Genomic DNA, 21250 nt, shown 5'->3' on the forward strand with positions numbered 1-21250 from the left:
CATATGAAAAACTTAAGCATATCTTTCCCTTTTTTATGCAAGTGTAATATTGGATACCAAGCTTGGGATACTGGAATTAAACTCAGTACGAGCTGCATGAATTTGAGCAGAACGACAATGCGTGTTGCATTTATAAAGTTGATAAGAACCCATGCATAGGCCTAGTCATTATAAGCTTAATTAGCATCTTTAATTGGGTCAATTTGATAAATACTGGTCGTATATTCGATCACACTCATTTACACTAACGCAAACGGTTCACACAAATTTTAATCAGCCTCTAGAAAAGCAGTTTCCCTTTGGCATATTAATTAATATTTATATTGTTTAATAACCTCACCATTAATGAGATACACAATACATCCACGAAAAACTAATGACCATAGACCTAGCCTTAATCTCATTTTCGATTCGAAAATTACTATATAATTAGCTCCGTAATTAACATCATATAAAGTTCATTTGCTACTTTTGTATGCATGGGTTGTTAGAAATGGCATCTGACCACATAATATCTCCAATTTATCAATTTCCACCTTTTTGTTTTTATAGTTCAATTGATAGCTTTGTTGTAACTTTTCATCGTTCTAATATATGTACTACTCACACATAACTACATATAACCTGGCCTGGAGAGGGGAGGAAGGGCGTTAACAAGGGAAACAGCCTGATATATAAGGACAGCATTTTCATTTTCGTAATATTATTAAGGAAAAGATGAAACTTCAAAAACAAAAAAGTGGGTGGGGGGATGTGACAGAAATGCCCCTGGTGGTCCGACCTAACTCTCAAGCCCCTGGACATATCTACATTTCAAAACTAAGAGATCTATGTTGGTCATATATTCTTGTAGTGTGAGTACACATCTATGAGTACGAGTACCAGCCCGAGTAAAAAGTCCCGAGAACGAGTAAGACAACATGAACTTGAACTTTGTATTCTCATAGAACGAGTACAAAGTTCCGAAAGAGGACAATAAAAGAAACACAATGGTGAAAAAAACCGTTCAAATATCTTTTTCGGTTAAAGAGATATTCAAGTGTAAAGTTTTATCAGATTGTGTAGAAACTGCTGAAATCTGACTAGCTGTGATGTCACATCCTCACATTCCTGAAAAGTCTTTGTTTTTTTTTCTCTAAATATTTTGTGAGATTTCATGACTTTCAACCAAAAGATATGTCAGGAGATCTCATATTTGTCAAAGGAAGTATTTGAGATTAAACATCTGAAGAATTTTGATTATATTATTTTCAAATGTGTTAAAAAATGTAAATAATTATTAAAGAAATATATTCACAAATGTTAAGGAAGTGAGGATGTGACGTCACACCCTCACAGTAAGTCTTTCTACACCAGTCGTTTTCAAAAAAAATGTTGATATCTTCAAAGTGTCATATCTCCTTAACAGAGCATGCTATCATGGTAGTTTCTTCACTGTTCTTGTTGTTTTTTTTTGTGCTCTTTCATACAAAATAGACATGTCAAACACCTGAAACAATCCTTTAACGAAGAGGGGTGGTGGCTTGGAGACTGCAGCCAAATATGTGTTAACAATAAAATACTTCATGGAAATGATTTGAACATTTTCAAGAGGGAACTCTTAATCGTCTCAATCGTCTTAATCGACTTAATCGTTCCCGGGGTCCGACCTGTCTCTCAATGTACTTCCTTCTCCCTCCACCTCCACCTCTCCCTCCCCCTCTCCCTCCATCTCTCCCTCTCCATCTCCCTCTCTTTCATCTTCTCTCATCCACCTCTCAAACAACTCTCACCTCTTCCTTGCGGTCTTAGAGCTAATTCCATTTCTTAATGCCGACTTAATTTCCCCGTACAATTAATCATTTTGTATATAAGTTTGATGCAGTCATCTTAATGGACAGGTGAACTGAACTAAACCACTTGAGTTTAAAAAAGAGATTTACTACCGAACGATTCTGGAAGATTCCATTTATTAGTAGGCCTATATACTGTTTGCTAGAGTGCAGATCCCTTGAGAATGGCAAGATGTATTTTAAATTACTCTCAAAACCTACACAAATAACTGTCAAGTACGACTACAGTTAATTATATAAGAATTCTTACCCAATCCCAATTTATCAACAATATTCATTTCGTAGATGAATTATATAATTTGCCGAAAGATCAAGGGTTATAAATGATATTATATCGAAATGCCTTATTGCGAAATTTGAAGTTGTGCGAACAAGTCGGTGTCATACTCACAGGGATATGTTGTATAACGTTAGGGTGATCATATATTCAGGGGGTAGGAAGCTTCCAAAATGTAGGGGGGGGCATAACATCAGAGGGGCACTTTCTCATTCCACAACCACCACTCGTTATGCTATAAACCGATACACACCGGCCATATCACTTAAATATATATGATGTGTTAGTATGCTATCAATATGGTGCACGTGAAGAACTAAAATAAAATAATAAAATTAACAAAGGCTTAAGATATCCAAAAGACAGTTCTTCATCAGAGGGGCTCATATTATTTGCCAGTAGGGCACATTTGCTATTATGGAAAAAAGTGGGGGCATGGGCCCCCAGTGCCCCCCCCCCCCGGCTCCTGCCCCTTGCATACATTCGTTGGTATTCTTATAGATCTCGTGGCTATTCCTTCATCATGCGTTCTTTTCTCGTCTAGATTTCGCGCACCATAACTTGTTTGATAAGGCATTGAATTGGCCATGAAGTTATGATGCCTTAAAAAGGGAAACGAGGATATAATTGTTTCTGTTAACATCGTCAAACAAATTAATGAAATCTTTTTGAATAACCCATGATGTTTCCGATTAATTTTCCATTCAGTGTCCGCCCTTTACTTACACCAATCATGTGTCTATGGTTTCAAGTCTATAAAATGAAATCGGAACCAAATATTTTTATTTTTATTTTATACTTTTTTTTATGATTTTTGAACAAACATGCGCTTGGAAGTTCGGGAGACTACGGCTGGCCAGATAGGACATTGGAAATTCCATCCACACCCCTCCCGCTCCCCAGTCTCCCCCACTCCTTCATCTGGAGGATAATATTTTCACCTTTCAAATTAATTTGATAAAGTTCAAATATGTAAAATGAATACATAATTGTGCATACATCTATGTGTGTAAATATTTATGTATTGAATTCACTTCAAGCTTAGTGGAACTGGGTACGGTAACGTTGTAAGTGCTTTGTATAGCTGGTCGAGAATGAGAAGAAATCAAAGTAGGTCATATATACTTTTAAATTGATTTAACACACATAAATTGAAAGTGAAACAATATACTGCTTGGATTCATATGATCTCAATTCCTATACCAGAGAGTTCACCCGGTTTTGTTAATTTCAAAATACAACAACGACAACTAAAGACAAAATAACCCTGGTTACATTACCCGGAATATCACAATGGCGGACATTCATGCTTCCTGAGATACGAACACTTTCAATGAAATTTGATTCGCAACCAGCAAGAAGTCCTTTATAACCCCCCAAAAAACATCCGCTTTTGTTTCGATTCAATAGAGTAACTCTATACCCTCAATAAATTCTCGCCTTTATATATACACTTTTCAGGATGAGTTCAACGTCTTCTTAGAAATGGTTTTGATAAGTTGAAAACCGGAAAAGAAAAGGAGAACAAACATCTTATCAGTATACCCTCACTGGAATACAGACATGTCGCACTGGTAAATCCCCAGGAACCCCTATGATTCATTTTAAAATGGTTTTAGTTTCTGTTTTAGCAAGTTTCAGTTTGGGGCCGTTTGATTGATTTATTCTAGTCTCTAATCAAGAAAATTAATTAAAAAAGTAATTGTAAACCATTAGTTGAAGAAAAGACGAAAACCAGAAGAGCACTTTCAAGTGTTCTCTGCTAGAAATTATTTGTGTTTTCTTTAATAGCATAAACGGTTCTGCCGCAGATTCACTTTATACATTGGAAAATGCATTAAGAAGTTAATAAACATATCAAGAGATTCCGCAGAAATCGTCGACAAATCTAACACAAAATTAGTCAAAGACTACTGTTGACATGTGCAACAAGATCCAGTAAATTATATTTTTATTATAGTTGCAGAATATTTCGAAACCGAAATGGTTTTCTTTGTCAACAGCGAAAGGTAACAAACAGATTCATGTGTTAAAATGAAGTAAATTTGATACCGTTTGTTGTGCACAGTTACAATACATTAATATCATCGGAATAGTTTATATTTCTTTAAACTCATAATTTTGGAGAAATAACCCAGCTGTATAAAGCTGAGAGTCATCAATTAAAGCGACTGGACTTCATAGTTTAATACACAATATGTAACACAAAAAGTTATCAAGGACACATGAATTGTATTTAAATGCCATCCAAAGTTGCTCGTTGCATTACATATATGGAGTTAAAAGGGATCGAACATGTTTTGGTTGGGTTTTGATAATTAACAATACAGAGGATTAAATTTAACATTACGACCTATACTCAGGCACTGACGTCATCATCACGTTTAGCCTTAAAGGAGCATTCCAGAGATTTAAACTGTTTCAAGTAAAGGTGAATATCCGGGAAGCCGTAATATCTGCATTGCTAGGGCTGAAAATTTATGTTGCCATATTGAACTATACATATACGAAGACTAAAATTCTGCCAAAAGCGAAATTGATACAAAACTGCATGCTTTGAATGAATGTTATTAGAAATATGAAGGCATAAAAGATATAAAAATTAAATACTGTCCCTACTAAACATGGACAGATAAACATAGATTTGCTTGTATCACTTCGTCCGTGTAAAATAAAACAAGCGGAACGTCCGGAAATCGGTGGTATAGAATCATAAGGTGAAGTGATGAAAATATTTACATAGGGAATTTCGTCAATATATTAGCTGGTCATTTCAAAATTCAACGTTCCCATCGTGTTTCTACACAAGAGGAAATTAATAGCAATTAGTTCCTTGTTCCTGTTATCGAGAATGTGCACCCCTTCAAAGGGAGTGGTTTAAGGAAACCGATAGCAAAATATATCAAAAGGGAAAATCCCATGTGAGGGTTCCAGGACGATCGATGGCAATTCTATGCTTTTTCGATCATATCAGATTTGAGCCAACCTTCCAATTCAATTGATCAAGGCAAGAAGTATATATATATATATATATATATATATATATATATATATATATATATATATATATATATATATATATATATCGCTCATTAAATTATATTCCCCACCCCTTCCATAGTCCGCGACATTGCATATAACAAACGTTGACACATCGTCCGAATCGTACGTAATAATTGCATTCACAAAATGCTAGTAGCCTATACATATTCATGATTACAGGTTTGTTACCATGGATATAAGCTAGTAGTGGTTACCAGTTTGTATTTTCCGTTTATATCTACTTAACATGAGCCTACGTGATGATCACAGGCGCCCATTTTTATTTTTTTTATTTTATGAGAGCAATGTGATAACAGTGAGCAATATTGTTATTAGTATTCCTTATTATTAAGTCTAATGTCTGTACACTTGAACACATTAACAGAAACGCTGAGGTCCCTGGTGTATAATATACATGATTTCTAGCGGCAGTATTTTTTCCTTCTCTTTTCTGAAGTCTATATATTTGGTTCCGACTTCATCTTTGGCACAATCAATTCAAAAGATGTAGCAAGACTTTTCTTAGGGAGGTGCAGACAAGACCTATTTCTAACAAGAAAACTTTTTTTCTGGCAATTTTTCTTCGGATGCCCCATGACAAATATTGGGGCCTCGGCCGCCCTAGGCCTAGCCCGCCCCCCCCCTAATGTGACTACATCACTGCCTGATTGAAAAGAATAATGAAACTGAATTATTTTAACCTTCATTTATGAAGTGAGACCATGAGTTCTAGTAGTTGGCATTCTAAAGTTTTAAGGTTTTACATTGAGCCCGTCGCACAAGGCTTGTCTAAAATCACGGCCCGTCAGAACTTGACTCGACCGTCGTGACCTAGTTTTCGATTGTCGTGACCTAGATTTCGATTGTCTTGACGACCCCATGTCCATACAAATAACCCGTCAACACTGACCCACTGGTCGACGTACACAACGACTGTTTGCTGTTCGTGCCCGAAACTCGTTTAGATCACATGCAAATTTATTACCCCGTGATTGGATAATTTTGTTATAAGGGCGTAGTTTGTTAGTTTTGAACTACCGCACATTATATCGGTACACAAGCAAGGATGATCTACTTTGAATTTGTCATTCGCTCGATCTCAGATGAGAATGAGCCAACATTTTGGCCGAGAAGTATTTGACACTATTTTTTATCGTCCTTTTTTTTCAGGGCAATAGTAATAGAAATTAGATATATAGATATTAAATAACATATAAGGTACAGCATTCATAAAGTATATGATTGTAACTTACTTTGTAGTTTAATTGCAAAAAAAGGATGAACTCCATTAACATATATTTTCATACTATCATTACGTCAGTGCTGCAACTTATATTTAAACAGAATAACGTGGACGTTTGTCGCGTTGTATATGGTGTAAGTTTATATTCATCCTTATAACCATTACAGATATCCTTTTCTCGTTACTCAGGTGCGTATCCAGGGGGGGGGCGTTGGGGGCGCGCGCCCCCCGGGTAAGGAAAAGAGGAGAGAATAAAAGAGAAGAAAAAAGGGAAAAGGAGGGGGAAAAAAGAAAAGGAGGAGAGGGAGGGAGGGAAAAGAAAAAGAAAAAAGAGAGAAAAAGGAAAAAAGGAGGAGTAGAAGATAGCCAAGACCTCGGGAAGAGAAAGATCCCTATTATATACACAGGGTAGCCAGTGACAGATCAAGGATTACGGAGGGGGTGTGCGCCTCACCCTACCCCTTACACCGACAACTCCATTTTTGACGTTTCCATTTTTCCTCTCTCACTAATGTATCTATATAAATACTATATATGGTCTATCATAACGCGCGTGTGTGTGTATGGACGCCTTAAACAATTGTACAATTGTGCTATATGGAACCAACTGTGGCTGGTCTTGAACTCGACCGAGTCGTCGGGGTACATGACGCATTTCGGGAAGGGGGCGACCGCCCCCCCCCCGAGCAAATTTTCTTTATGACATCGCTAGTAATTTCAAAATAGACAATGCTTAGATGCAACTTACAAGGCCTGGGAAGTGTCATTTCCAGCGATCTGGAAGGCATTTTCGGCCAAAATTTTTCTTGTACGCTTCGCGCCAACTCATCATGGCGCTTCGCTTAGATAGTTTGCCTACAGGCTTCGCCCCTCTATTGGCAATTACTCGCTACACGCCTGTTCGAATTTGTAAAGCAAAGAGCAGATAAAACATCATATCAGTGAGCATTGAAATGCATGTTCCACGATGAACAGCCTCAAAAACTGTCTATGTGTGTAGTTAAAGGCGTAGGAGCCCAATTGGATTTGGGGGCTGTAATGACTTGCCCGAAAAAAAAGCCAAAATTTTTCGCGCGTTCAACATATCAATGCCAATATCATTTAAGCAAGCATCGGTCATTACAGTGCATAGCATCATGTACCGCACGGTCCGTCAAAGTTGCACAGTATACCGATGCTATGTAAACAACGAAATGTCTTATGTAGATGGAGAAAAATCATACAGATCCATTTATGTCAAAACTCTCTTTTACAAAGGTAATGTCGGCCAAGCTTACAACTTTATTTTAATTACCAAGGAGATCATTTTTAAGCTATTCATTGCTATCTATTTTTCTTTCAGTAGGTGCCCGAAAAAGATGGGGAAAAATTTGGTTGGGGGGAGGGGGGCTGCAGCCACCGCCTCCTACGGGACCTACGCCTATGTGTGTAGTGTTCGCTTTCGATATACCTCATATCGGAAATATCTCCTATTTTTCATTTCCTTCAACCAAGTTTTATAATAGCCATTATAAGAGCTTGCAATATTTCTACACCAATAAAATTAACTGTGTCGGAATTTTCCACAATTTCCTCACCAACATTCTTCATCATACTTTCCTCTACTCGTGCAACTTTGACCTGTCTGTTAGGGATTCAAGGAGGTTTTCTATATTGCTTGTCCATAGATTGAATTTTGTGCAACATTATGGGTATGTTTTCAAGTGATTTTATTCACGAGAAATCTGAATTTTCAAATTCTCACCAAATAATGGGCTTAAAACCTTGAAAAGTGGGGCTTTCGGATATTGTGGGCCGTGACGTAGAATCACCTACAAAAGCAATCATCCATAGGACATGCAATCAGGTCGAACATGATGTGTGACTGGTGACAATCTGCAAAAAGGTTATGGATGGAAAAAACTTTTGGGAAACACTTGGTTCTCAGGCAAAAGTGTACATCTAGTTGGTCATTTTCAAGCCCGAGAAGTGCCATTTCCGGTGATCTGGGGGGTATCAAAACCAGAAATTTTCTTGTACGCTGCACGCCAACCGATGGTGGCGCTCCGCTTAGATAGTACTTCACGCCCCCCGGGTTAGAAAATCCTGGATACGCGCCTGTTACTGGTATAAAATGGTGAGAACTCCAAAAGGAAAGTAACAGCGACTATTATTTTCAAAGTTTTACCTATTTTCCCCACTGTGATTGTTTCAAAAACAGATTTGACATTCAGTTCTCTAAGAACTTAGAAGCAATATTCTGCCCGCAAACGGAACACGGTGGTTATTTCACCAACTTCTAAGAAGTCTATGCTGTTGAAGAGTATATGTTTCCATCTTAAAGAAAAACATAATAATTGGTAGTTAGCCAAACAAGGTAACAATCTGTAGACAAAGATCTCAACATATCAAGTTGGCAGTTTGCAACAAATAAAGCGTTATGTACACAGAGTAACAACATGGTGACAAACTTACCTCAACATCGGATCAGTTTGGTTGTAATAACTAATTACAAAACAGTTCATTTAAAGGGAGCACCTCCGAAGTCAGCACATGTGAGCAGGGGCGCAGCCACCATTTTGTGTACCGAGTAGGACAGGGGTGGGGGAGGGGGTCAAGATGCTATGTCGTCGAGGGGGAGTATTCTAAAGGGAAGAGCGTTGTTAAGAATCAATGCGTTAACATTAACATTTTTGGCTTGCACTTGTGAGCACTAAAAGAGTTAGCAAAGTTTAAAGGTGAATGCCTTGAATGCTGGAATAGCTAGAGAATTATTAATAGCACTAAACCCTTTATCTTTTTTTTAATTCGATTCATTCTTGGACTAAACGTCTGCCTAAGTTCATCACTTAGAACTTAAAACTTTATCAGAGTTACATACAACTGCTCGAATTACAATAGTGAAGAACAGAAGAAATTAGATAACACAACGTTCCATTGATATTGTTGAGCTAAGACCATCTATTTCATTTATACCAATCTTAGTGTTACCCCATATGTATAGATAACAAAATGTCTAATACCAATCAGTTTTAAGAAAAAGATAAACACATAAAAAAAACAAATTATTGAAAAATGTAAACATGTAAAACGTTTGGTTTTTGCGATTTGTATTTTAACTCCTTCGTATATACATACGAACGAATTAAATACAAATCGCAACACCAAAAGTCTTTAAGTTCTTCTTATTTACACTATAGCATACTGGCCTATTTTAAAGGTCAAAGGTGAAAGGTCATCAGTATTTCCTCCAAAAAATGGTATGGCCGATCATGGTCGACTTTACCAAATATTTGACTGTGCCACCTTCTGTGAAGCCTTTGCCCTAATAACATTAACGCAATTATGATGATCTGATTTAACACTAAAAAATGGCTGGTAATATCTTGGATAGTCAAACCTGTCGGAATGTAAGGTTTTTTTCTTTTCTTTTTAATTGTTTGCAATTTTATCAAGACAAATATGTGCGGATGGCATACTGATGACATTAATACAGGATAGGTATTTTGAAAACAATGTCCTTTCGTTGATAGTAAAATGTTTGTATTGAATTATTTCATCCGATTTTGGTTGGTTATAGTATACATTTGATGAAACATTTTTGCCAGTCAAAATGTTGAAATTTTGGCTTTTAATCTCATAATTCGACGTTTAATCATTTATTTTCATATCACTTGAGATTTCGAAATTTTATGCAAACATATCGAGCTTTTAAAGTCGGAAGTTTGAACTTTCTATGTCCCTTTATAAAAGAAAGGGCAAATGTATGTGACAGAGGAACTTGGTTGCAATGATTTTCCTCCATATGGGGACTTTACGTACTGTATTAACCAAAACCTGTGATCTCATGGGATATTTATTAGCTTGTTGGGATGAAAGAAATACTTTAAGCATCTAGCAACTGTCATAGGGGCCATCTCATTAATGAAAAAAATATGAAGAAAAGTAGATTATGTACACAACTTTTGCCTCTCTGGAATTAGTACCCCATGAAACACCCATCCCCCCCTTGTTCAAAAATGATTGCTAATTTTAGTATTTTTTTTATTTACATTGTATATACATTATTATAGTTTAGATCAAAGATTGATAAAAGATCGACGATATTGTGCTTTAAAATTGTTTTATGGACCAAAGAAAGTTTAAGATGGGAAAAAAAACACATTATGCACAATGTTTAGAATCAAGTACTGAGTACAATAATTAAAGTTTAGACAACACCCGGCATTGAAGGTTCTACCAGATAATACTGTATCGTTAGTATATCATTATTTCATTGATTCGATTAACTTGGATTGATTTATGAAGAATTTCTTATAAACTTATAAAAGCGCGTAGGCCTATATATGAACCATATTTGTAGATCAGAAATAATAATAATAATAAAAGGAAAAAATATGGAAAGACATTTCTGTTTAGAAAGAATGGTACTTGCAAGTTCTACTTATTGAATAACTTTCAATTGGATCGATTATACATTTTCATCTCATGCTCGACTGTTATTGTGTGACGTCACGAAGGATGAATGTCGAAGAAGTGTTGAACAGTTAAATCAATCATTTCCTCTCTCGGATGAATGTATAAACTCATATAAGACGTATTTTCAATCTAAATTGATTGACACTTATTCCAAAAAGACTGAAAATGTATCAGTTTAATGAGATCAGATTGAATCAGATTGGAATATCTCAATCTATGAAATGAAGAGAGTAAACATATAATAAACTGTTATAAAAGAAAAAGCAAACCCAAAGATCACCTTAGTGTTTTCAGACAGAGATGCTTGTTAACCAAAACAGCAACAACTACAACAATAAGTTTCCCACTCGAAAAACAAATATTTCTACTTGCGAGATTTTATAACGTTCTAAAGTCATCTGAGAAGTCTTCACTTCTTTTCCAAGTTACTTTGTATGATGTTATAGTGGCGCAAGGAGGTAAGATCCTAACGTTTTCGTGTAGATTAAGTAAATTAGTTTAGTAAGTAAGTAAGAGCACTGTTGTTACTACAAGCAAAACAATTAAAAAAAAACAACATTCACATGAAAAAAAGGAAACATATTAGAGAATATACAAGCAAGACTGTAAACATTTAACAACAAAACGCTGGTATATCTGTGACACAGACATTTGGCTTGACGAGAGGTGAGGGTAGGGGTCGGGAAAGGGGACTCTTGTTTAACATAAGCATCGTATATCACGTGGAATAAAGATGCTGTTTGGGTTTGCTTCCGCTTTTTTGAGTTAACATCATAACACAGATTTGAAAATAATAGTACTTTCATTTTTCAACGGTTCAGTGGTAAAGTAATCAAGGACAAAATTGCACAAGTAAAGAATTAAGCTACTAATTTTTATTATTATTTAAAGAAAATCTGACATTTATCCTGAAGAGAAAATAGTAGAAGTAGTGTCAAATTGAGTGACTTGCTTTCAGTGAAACCTTTTTAGGCATTCATAAAATGCTTAATTCAACACAAGCAAAAACTCTCCAGTTATACTTAAATTGTTTGTTCATCAATTCTGAAACCATCCTTTTTGTTGCAATTTATACACAAAAAAAACACTGAAAATCAAAAAGAAAAGATATTTATATATATTTACATATCATTCTTCCTTACAGATGACGTAATTACTTAATCACTTGAAAGCAACTGTTTTTTATATGTGTTTGGTTGGCCATTGTGACAACACTACAGAACACTTTTTACTCAAAAGTAAAATTCAAATTGATCAAAAGGAAGACACATTGAACAGCGCAGATGAAGAAACTATAACGCGACAAACTCGAAACATATCGTTGAAGTCATCTTCGAAATACTTTTTCATCGATTTATGTTCATACCCGTCTGGCACAGTAAGGCTTAAGGCTAGGGATCAAGTAACAGCAAGCCTTAAGGCTAGGGATCAAGTAACAGCGAGCCTTAAGGCTATGGATCAAGTAACAGCAAGCCTTAAGGCTAGGGATCAAGTAACAGCAAGCCTTAAGGCTATGGATCAAGTAACAGCAAGCCTTAAGGCTAGGGATCAAGTAACAGTCAGCCTTAAGGCTATGGATCAAGTAACAGCAAGCCTTAAGGCTAGGGATCAAGTAACAGCAAGCCTTAAGGCTATGGATCAAGTAACAGCAAGCCTTAAGGCTAGGGATCAAGTAACAGCAAGCCTTAAGGCTAGGGATCAAGTAACAACAAGCCTTAAGGCTAGGGATCAAGTAACAGCAAGCCTTAAGGCTAGGGATCAAGTAACAGCAAGCCTTAAGGCTAGGGATCAAGTAACAGCAAGCCTTAAGGATAGGGATCAAGTAACAGCCAGCCTTAAGGCTAATGATCAAGTAACAGCCAGCCTTAAGGCTAGGGATCAAGTAACAGCAAGCCATAAGGCTAGGGATCAAGTAACAGCAAGCCTTAAGGCTAGCGATGAAGTAACAGCAAACCGTAAGGCTAGATGGATCAAGTAACAGCACGCCTTAAGGCTAGATGGATCAAGTAACAGCAAACCTTAAGGCTAGCGATGAAGTAACAGCAAACCGTAAGGCTAGATGGATCAAGTAACAGCACGCCTTAAGGCTAGATGGAGCAAGTAACAGCAAACCTTAAGGCTAGGGATCAAGTAACAACACGCCTTAAGGCTATATGGATCAAGTAACAGCAAACCATAAGGCTAAACGGATCAAGTAACAGCAAGCCTTAAGGCTAGGCATCAAGTAACAGCAAGCCTTGATGCTATAGGGATCAAGTTACAGAAACATGGATATGACTTACAAGACAGATTACTGAAATGAACATAATACATCACAGTGGATATAATTAGACTATTTCTCATACTTGATACTATCAATGAGCTTCAACAACCAATCCAGTTCATATTTGTTTCAATTGCACGTGCGCATAGCGGAGTGGAATGTTCGATTAACTGCATGTAAAGTGTAAAACTCAGCAACGCTTTATCATAAGGAGGTTGGCTAAGGCATTCCAGCTTCATGAAAACATTAAAAAAAAAACTATTGTGGAAGTCACTTATGTCACTTGGTCGGATCTGAGGTTCCATTCCTCAGAAAACATCCATTAGTTTGCCAGGTACAGGGGAGGGTTGCATAGGTTTGACCTGTACTTGAGTTGTGTCACTTGACCCCCCCCCCCCCCCATCTAGACATACCCTCATGCCCATAGATAGAAGTTTTCCCTTAAACCTCATCAAGACAGAATTACTTTGCCTTTGGTCTACACCGACACACCGACATACATCGCTTCAAGGGGAAAGCACAGACTTTATACAAAAGACTTTGCCATCAGTGTGATGCAATTATTATTGTCTTAACTATTGTTTTCCATGGGAGCATATAAATCTTTGAGCGGGTTTAAGACGCTGCTGCGCATCGGCATGTATTGTGAAGTTTCAGACATATTACGGAATAATGAGACGGCATAAGACCCACTTGATTGACGAGAGTTGTCGCAGATATTATCAGATTCTTTCACATCAAACGGATCTGGTGAGGGTGGGATCAGGAGAGAGTTAAGCCTCTCGGGGGACTGTTCAATGGTTGTCTGTCTCGGTTCAGCATATACAAATCCCTCGATGTCTTTCAGTTTTACCAATTCGTTCGCAGTCATAGGTTCGTTTTGAACGTTACAGGACCTCTCCATATAACGAGCTTCTGATTCGAATGGGATCTCCTCATAATCGCAAGGGGATGTATGATTACTCGAAGGAAGCACTTCTGGAAGACGTCGTTGGCTTTGCAGCAATGGCCAAGGTGCAGACTCTGATCTCTGGCCAATGACGGTGAGATTTTCTGTGCTTCTTCGTTGTTTTGCAGAAGCCTTCACTAGTACCGTTATCAATAGAACGAAGATGGCGAGGAAAATTGTACCAAGCGATACAATTGCAATTGACATCACCATATTATCCTTTTCAAATAGTCCTTTCGATTCCTCCTGTAGAGATTTCTGCACAATTGGTGGCTCTATCAGTCCTTCATCCTCTGAGTCAGTGAGAACACCAATGTCTTGTGAGACCTCTTTAATGACGGATTGACTCGACGGGTCCATTGTTGTTATGGCAATCTCTGTTGTGAAATCGTCAGTACTTGTTAAGACATCTTTGGCTGTAGTAACTTTGGGACAAATCTCAATATCTCGACGTGACAAATCAGAAAATGTCATCCCGTATCGGTCCATTGGAGTGTGACACTCCGGTGTTCCTCCTCGACAGGTCTCGAGCAAACTGTCGCTACCAGTATCAAGAAACCTCCGAAGGAGAGATGGAAGATCACATTCACAGTCCCAATAGTTGTCGCCAAGACACAAGATTGTTGTCGTGGGTAATGGTATTAGTACTTCAGATGTTATGGTAGCCAACAAGTTGTTGTGTAGATCCAGTTTCTGCAACATTGCAAGGCCTGCCAACGCATTTGGAGAAAAGTGGGAAATATAATTGTTACTGAGATCAAGAATTTTCATCTTCTCATTGTTTTGGAATATGTTGTTTTGGATGTCATAATGAATCCGATTGTGTGACAAGTTTAGCTCTCTCAATTCCGTGAGGAGTTTGATCCTATTGGGCACTTGGTCGAGTCGGTTTTCACTGAAGTCAAGCTTTAAGGCCCTGGTGTTGATTGGAGGAAGTACTTCGTCATACAATCCAGAACAGTCGAAAATCGTGCCCATCTGACCATCAACGATGTCGTTGGTACAAGAGCATCGAGAGGGGCAGGAATAGGTTACAATCGCCAAAGACGAGAGGATAGGGATGAGCAAGATGATGAAAGTAGAGGACATCTTGGTGTAATCTGTAGGTGCAATAAATAAGGCAGCTGTTATTTACCATGAATTATCAATGGGAAACTGAATCAGGCGTTGTGCACATGATCTTAAGCATGCAGTTGCATTCGCCACGCATCATGGCACTGAACCGTAAAACCGTCATCAACATCTACCAAAAATATGCAAGAATGTGAAATCATTGGCAACACTGTCTCCACCACAGTCGTGCTCCTCATGTACCATAGCATTACCACGTCATAATGTCATAATCTCAATTTAAACACTCCTCAATTTCTGGGAATAGTTCGAGGCGGGACGAAACCCTAAAGAAATTTCATCTGAAATATCGAAACATCTTAATACGTCTATAGAATTACCTGCGTCACGTTATAGTCTGAACCCGCGCAAAGGTACTACTGGTTTTGACATGTTGAACAGATTATCAATTTCCAATATATAAAGATCGCATCGCCAATTTAGATAAAATTTACTTATCAACCTAAATTTGTTTTTGTCATATGGAGATCTGACTTCCGCACATGTCATTATCACCCAAATCTTGCAGCCAGCTTTCAAACTTCGCTCGATAATACGATACGTGTTCATCTCAACATATTGGTTAAATATATACGCTTCGTAAAAATGGGCGTACTTAGTTCGAGCGTGGTTTCCAGGTGGATATCGTCAAGAATGGAAATAAAAGTTGAAGCCAATTACTCATCACTAGGGGTTCAGAAAATTTTAATTAATTTTGGTATACTGAGCCGTTTCAACTTTCTTACCGGTAATAACTTTGACGAGATTGCTGCGCATACAATTCTTTAGTTTATCCCCCATGGATATTTTATGAACTAAACCAATTTTGCTAAGTTAAATGGTTCTTGTAATTATATTTTTAACGGCCCAGTTGGAGTATGATGGATAAATTTATGACTTTTATTTAGCTCAAAACTGACGTGGTTCTGTTGATTAATATATATTTGTGATGATGGAGTCCAATAAAGTAAATAAGCTGCTTTCGAACCATTAGTAAACCTTTATCTTTTCTATGGAAACAACAAATGGAGTTCATTAACAGAATAACCGTGGATCGAATATATATATACCGTCGCATGAAAGCCACATTCAAGTTCATTGCAACGTAATAAATTCTATTTTTAACATACAAGCCAACATAGAGTGGTGTTGATGTATATAAATGTAATAAAACCACTGGATATAGCTCTCTGCGTGGCAACCAACCAAAGCGTTCACTTATAGGGTATATAGGTTATACCAATGATGAACACTAAACGATCAAGTAGCTGGTTGCGTTGATTGCGTGTCACTTATACAATTAAGGACTCACAACTAAAAGTTAACTTTCGTTACGTTTTTACTCTTATTCGAGTGAACATTTTACCGAACTTTTCTAACAGGGAATATCCCTGATTATTAGCTTGCTTGTCAAGACCAAACGTACTTTTGGTTGTAAAAAGGTATTCGTGTAGAGGAATATAGTTTGTATCCTCACACATACGGTTAGCCTTTGGACAAACTTTGGAGATTCGTTTAGTAATAGAATAATTACCAAGTGCGATATAAGAAATCAGAGAGCTATATTTGGCACTCCAAAACAAACATATACCGATATATGTTATGTTGTTTTGTGTTATTTTATGTTATGTTATGTTATGTTATGTAAAATATTCACGGACAAACTCACAATATTTAAAGTTGTTTGTTGACAGTCTCGTGTTGACTTGCAAACTGTTTAGCCACGCGCACGTGGCCTTCGATATTTTGCAACTTTGTTGCATTTTTGTCTTTGTTTTTGCATCGCACAGCAATGATTGAATGGTTATTGCGTTTTTGTTTTGAACCAGTTATTCCTGTTTCAACCATGGTATTTTTCCGAGAAATATCTTTTAGTCCAAGTATTAGAACCCTTTAATGACCATCATGCAAGTCCAGTTGTCATGTACCGGTAGCTATGATACAGCTCATTTGGTTCGCACTCCATTATATGTACATGAATTATTGTAGTACAAGTCGTAACTATACGACACACATTTATAGAGATCCAAATTGCAGCGCTTTCCTTGTTGCAACTTGAAAAGTTTGCAATCTTATTGCTTATAGCAAATAAGTGAAACAAAAGAAACCCGGCCTTGTTTTTTTTTTTTGCATCTTGCTTAAGCGTATAACGAAAGCAAAACATTCCTCAGCAACGCCTGTTTGCTTAGAAAACATAATGTCACCCAAGCATGATCTTTATGGTACCTGGTTTCGCAATGGGAGGCATCTCAAGGCGGACTCGCATTTCAGTTTTCAAACAACAACACAGCAAAGGCATATATGTTTCGCGAGTAAGATAACGGTAAGACACTGACATTGTGTCCTCATTGTTTTATTTAAGGGTGAGAGGTTAAGTGGTGAGATCAGGATGGGGAAGGGGAAGAGGGTAAGGGTCTACTACAACGGCGAAAATATATATTTTTTTAATAAGTTTCTTATACCGATATATATACACATTATAAGATTTGATAATAATACATTTACTAGCGATGACAACATCTACGACATGGAGACGAACCGGCAGTGATATATGAAACGTTATCACATCGATGTGCAACCATCGGTGGTATGTTCTTCCCCAATCCCTCATTTAAACTATATGGGAATGTGTGAAGTACAGGCAGTACCCCATATCTCATTGAAACAGCCTGTCTAACTCTCATTTTAGGTTTATGATAGAAAAAGGCCGTTATTTTGTGAGATCCAAAACCTTTGAAGGTCATCAGTTATCGTATCAAACTTGCTGAAAGTCTTTTCAAAGTTTAAAGACGTTGGCCTTCCCATAGCCTACTTACTATTCCTAGTCATTGAAGAGTGTTAAAAAATATAAACCAAAAAAGTGAGATTGTTTTCAATTTGGCCTTAATATGATCGAGGAAATGTATATATTGGTGCCCATTATTTGACTTTTTCTAGCATAGTTTGGCCAATACTGATGACCCTAAAGTCCAACCGGTAAACGTAAGCCATCATTTCTTTCCAATATGCACGAAATATCTCGCCCACAATTTTTTTTTTCACACGACACACTGTTATACGACCATCGTTTATTGCGCATGCGTATATCTGCGGCTTCCCGACGTGATGTATTTTCTTTTGGTTATTTACAGTTTTATAAACTAAAGGCTGTTTAGGCTAAATGTTGTTTATGCTGATTCATGTTTATATATCTACAGCACATTTAATTAACTATGATATATCATATATAAAGCAATCAAATAAAGAATATTTCTTTTAACAGTACATTTCTGAAATATTATTCTGCCATATCGGGGAACTTGTCCAAAAAGACGCAATGGTGCAACCAGCTGCTAATTTTCACGCGATGATAATAACAAAACCTTGTCCAATGTTTAGTGTGCAAATAAGGGCTAAGCCCGTACGGGATTTAATCTTATTAATGGTGTTACAGGGCTGGGATCATTATTCAAAATTGTTGAACAGATGAATGTTAGAATGGCAGGGTAAAGCAGAACACACCCCCACCCCCACTTAAAAAGACACATACATACATCGGACTCCCCCTGGTTCAACCCTACTCTATTAGCGCACTGCAGGGTGTAACGTAAGTCGAATATTCAGTGTGTGGTTTCTACTCCAGGGTGCGGGAGAGGGTAGCATAAACATTTCAGGAGAAGGACTCAAGGGTTTCATGGATATTTACTTGTCATGTGCTTAAAATGTAAAATATGCGTAAAATATGGGGAGAAGGGTTTTGGGATACCGGTTTTTTCGGTAAACCTCACCCCTCCCAAAACCTCCAAATCCGTCTTTCCCCACCAGTCTGTGTATGCCGGCCTGATAAAATACATGTACATGCATAATACTGGTGCCCATGAAAATCTGGTTACAGACCTTCTTCTAAATCTCAGAATCAAACTAACGGAGAACAATCTACACTCCATGCACCGACAGTGCATGCATATTTAGTTTTTTTTTAAACCCGGAGAAATATAAGATAAAGAATATTGTCTGCTCAATTTCGTAATGATCTAAAGGAAAAAAATAATTTCTCCCGATGGCCAGACCTGGCACCTCGCGCCACTGATCTCTTCCTGCCATCTCTCTAGAAACGAATCTGAGTTTTTAACCAATCTTACACCTCCTCCATCCATCTCTATTTCTCTCCTCTTCTTTCTATACATCATTACCCAGTCATCATTAACCTTCTCTGAAAGATCTACACGTAGTTAATATTTATTTTGTTTAATGGTACTAATGGGTTTCACACTCGAGATGGCTCGTTTATAATTGCTTTGACACTTGTATATACTTCACTTAAATTATTTAAAAAATAATAATTAATATGAAGATTCCATGTAAACACAGTGCTGATTGGATAACACAGTTGGTAGGAAACATCTCGTTTATTCTTTACGGCACATGTTCAAATTCTGTTCTAGCCATTTTAAGCCTATATAGATAAAACAATACTTTTGCAGCAATTCTATTTTGTTCTATATATAAAGTAAATATATGAGTCCCATATGGCACACAACTTATAAAACTCCTATAATTTCGCCTAAGTAAATCTCCGCTCAGTGTTACTAGATAACAAGTCGCCCTGATAAAAGGATATTTGTTAAACTATACTTATCAAATTATATATCAATGCACTGAAACTATAGAAAAAAACCCCATAAGAATAAAAACAAAAAAACAGTGGGCTTACCTTCTGCAAAATCAAACGGAAGCGGCAGCTACTTCAAAGTCAATTCACAAAGTGACAAAAAAAATGATCGGCTGGTCTTGATCCGCCCCTCTCAGTGAACAACTGTAAAATTAATCATCAACTAGCTTCTCGATGTATACTCTTTGTTTTTACAAGTTACCCGTCTTTGTGTGTTTGGATCACAGAAGCAATGATTCACAACAGTGGCGTCTTCTACCCTGGTTATGCAAATATGACTTTCGATTCTGTTTTGTTTTAAATCTGTCCAGGTTAGAATCTGTTTGATTAGCAAAATGTTTTTCTGCCGATACAAGAGCCTTATATCTACGGCTCTGGCCGATGCTGTTAGAGGGCGCCCTCTTTAAATAACACCACAAATGCCTACACCACCACCACCAAAAAAAAAAAAAAAAAAAAAAAACACGTTGCAAGTTTCATTGGATGGTCAGTTCTAGTACATAAGACAGTGACCATTGGTTTCAATCACATTTAGCTGATTTATTATTTACGAATAGATAATTGGACTGCGCACCTACAAGAGCGACCTATACGTGTTTGGTATATCTGGATACTTTCGATTGTTATCCAGGTGTGAAAAGTTTCGCACAACTGATATCCTTATCGAAAGTAAAGTGCGAAGACTAATCAAGAACAAAGGGCGGAAAACGAGAGAAAATCAGAACGAAGAGTAAACAACAAACACAACTTGGATGGTAGCCATGAGCCGGGATGTGAAAGATTTCATTAACAACAACCACTACCACTACCTCACAATTATTATTACCAAAACAGGCCAATATTACTTCAAGTTAATCGATATAACTTGGGGTTAAGAAATAGAAAGGAAGGGATTGGGTAGGGAACGATTAGTCTGCATTCAGATTACCTTATCGGGAAATGGTTATCGAGGAATGACGCACTTAATAGGAATCTCCTGCCCCCCCCCCCCCTCCTTCCATCTCACTGCACCGAAATTCCTGTAATATCACTGATGTTAGTTGGAGAATACGAATTATAATCCAAAAGCATTTCATGTAAAACTCTATCCCGCCAGCTGGTAAAACCCGGTCCGCATTCCCACTGCACTCACTCTCACATACGCACTCACCCACACACCCACGCACACACTCGGCTCCCGATCCCAAACATAGTTTCCTCCAGGGAAAATCCAGGTATACCCTGATATGAAAGCGACTTCTAAACTAATGAAGAGGAATAGTTACTCGAAAAAGTTTCGAGTTTTGTTTTAACCAGTTGAAACACGCACACCCCCTTCAATTTCAAGCATTAGTATTGGAGAACTTCAGATCGTCATGAGAGATCTAACTCGTTCTTATTTCCAACTGCGCAGTAGTTCCCAACTGCTGTTCAGCTAAACATAAA

General features: G+C 37.4%; 1 protein-coding gene across 1 annotated transcript; it reads right to left on the reverse strand.

The window, feature by feature from the left end:
- Positions 1-9310: 9310 nt before the first annotated feature.
- LOC139959846 (uncharacterized) lies at positions 9311-20253 on the reverse strand. Its single transcript, XM_071957727.1, has 2 exons — positions 19868-20253; positions 9311-15164 (listed from the first exon to the last, which is right to left on the reverse strand). Exon 2 carries the CDS (start codon positions 15151-15153, stop codon positions 13687-13689), a length of 1467 nt encoding a protein of 488 aa, XP_071813828.1. The 5' UTR covers positions 15154-15164; positions 19868-20253; the 3' UTR covers positions 9311-13686.
- Positions 20254-21250: the final 997 nt, after the last annotated feature.

This window comes from Apostichopus japonicus, chromosome 19 (genome assembly GCF_037975245.1).
Source record: "Apostichopus japonicus isolate 1M-3 chromosome 19, ASM3797524v1, whole genome shotgun sequence".
NCBI lineage: Eukaryota > Metazoa > Echinodermata > Holothuroidea > Aspidochirotida > Stichopodidae > Apostichopus > Apostichopus japonicus.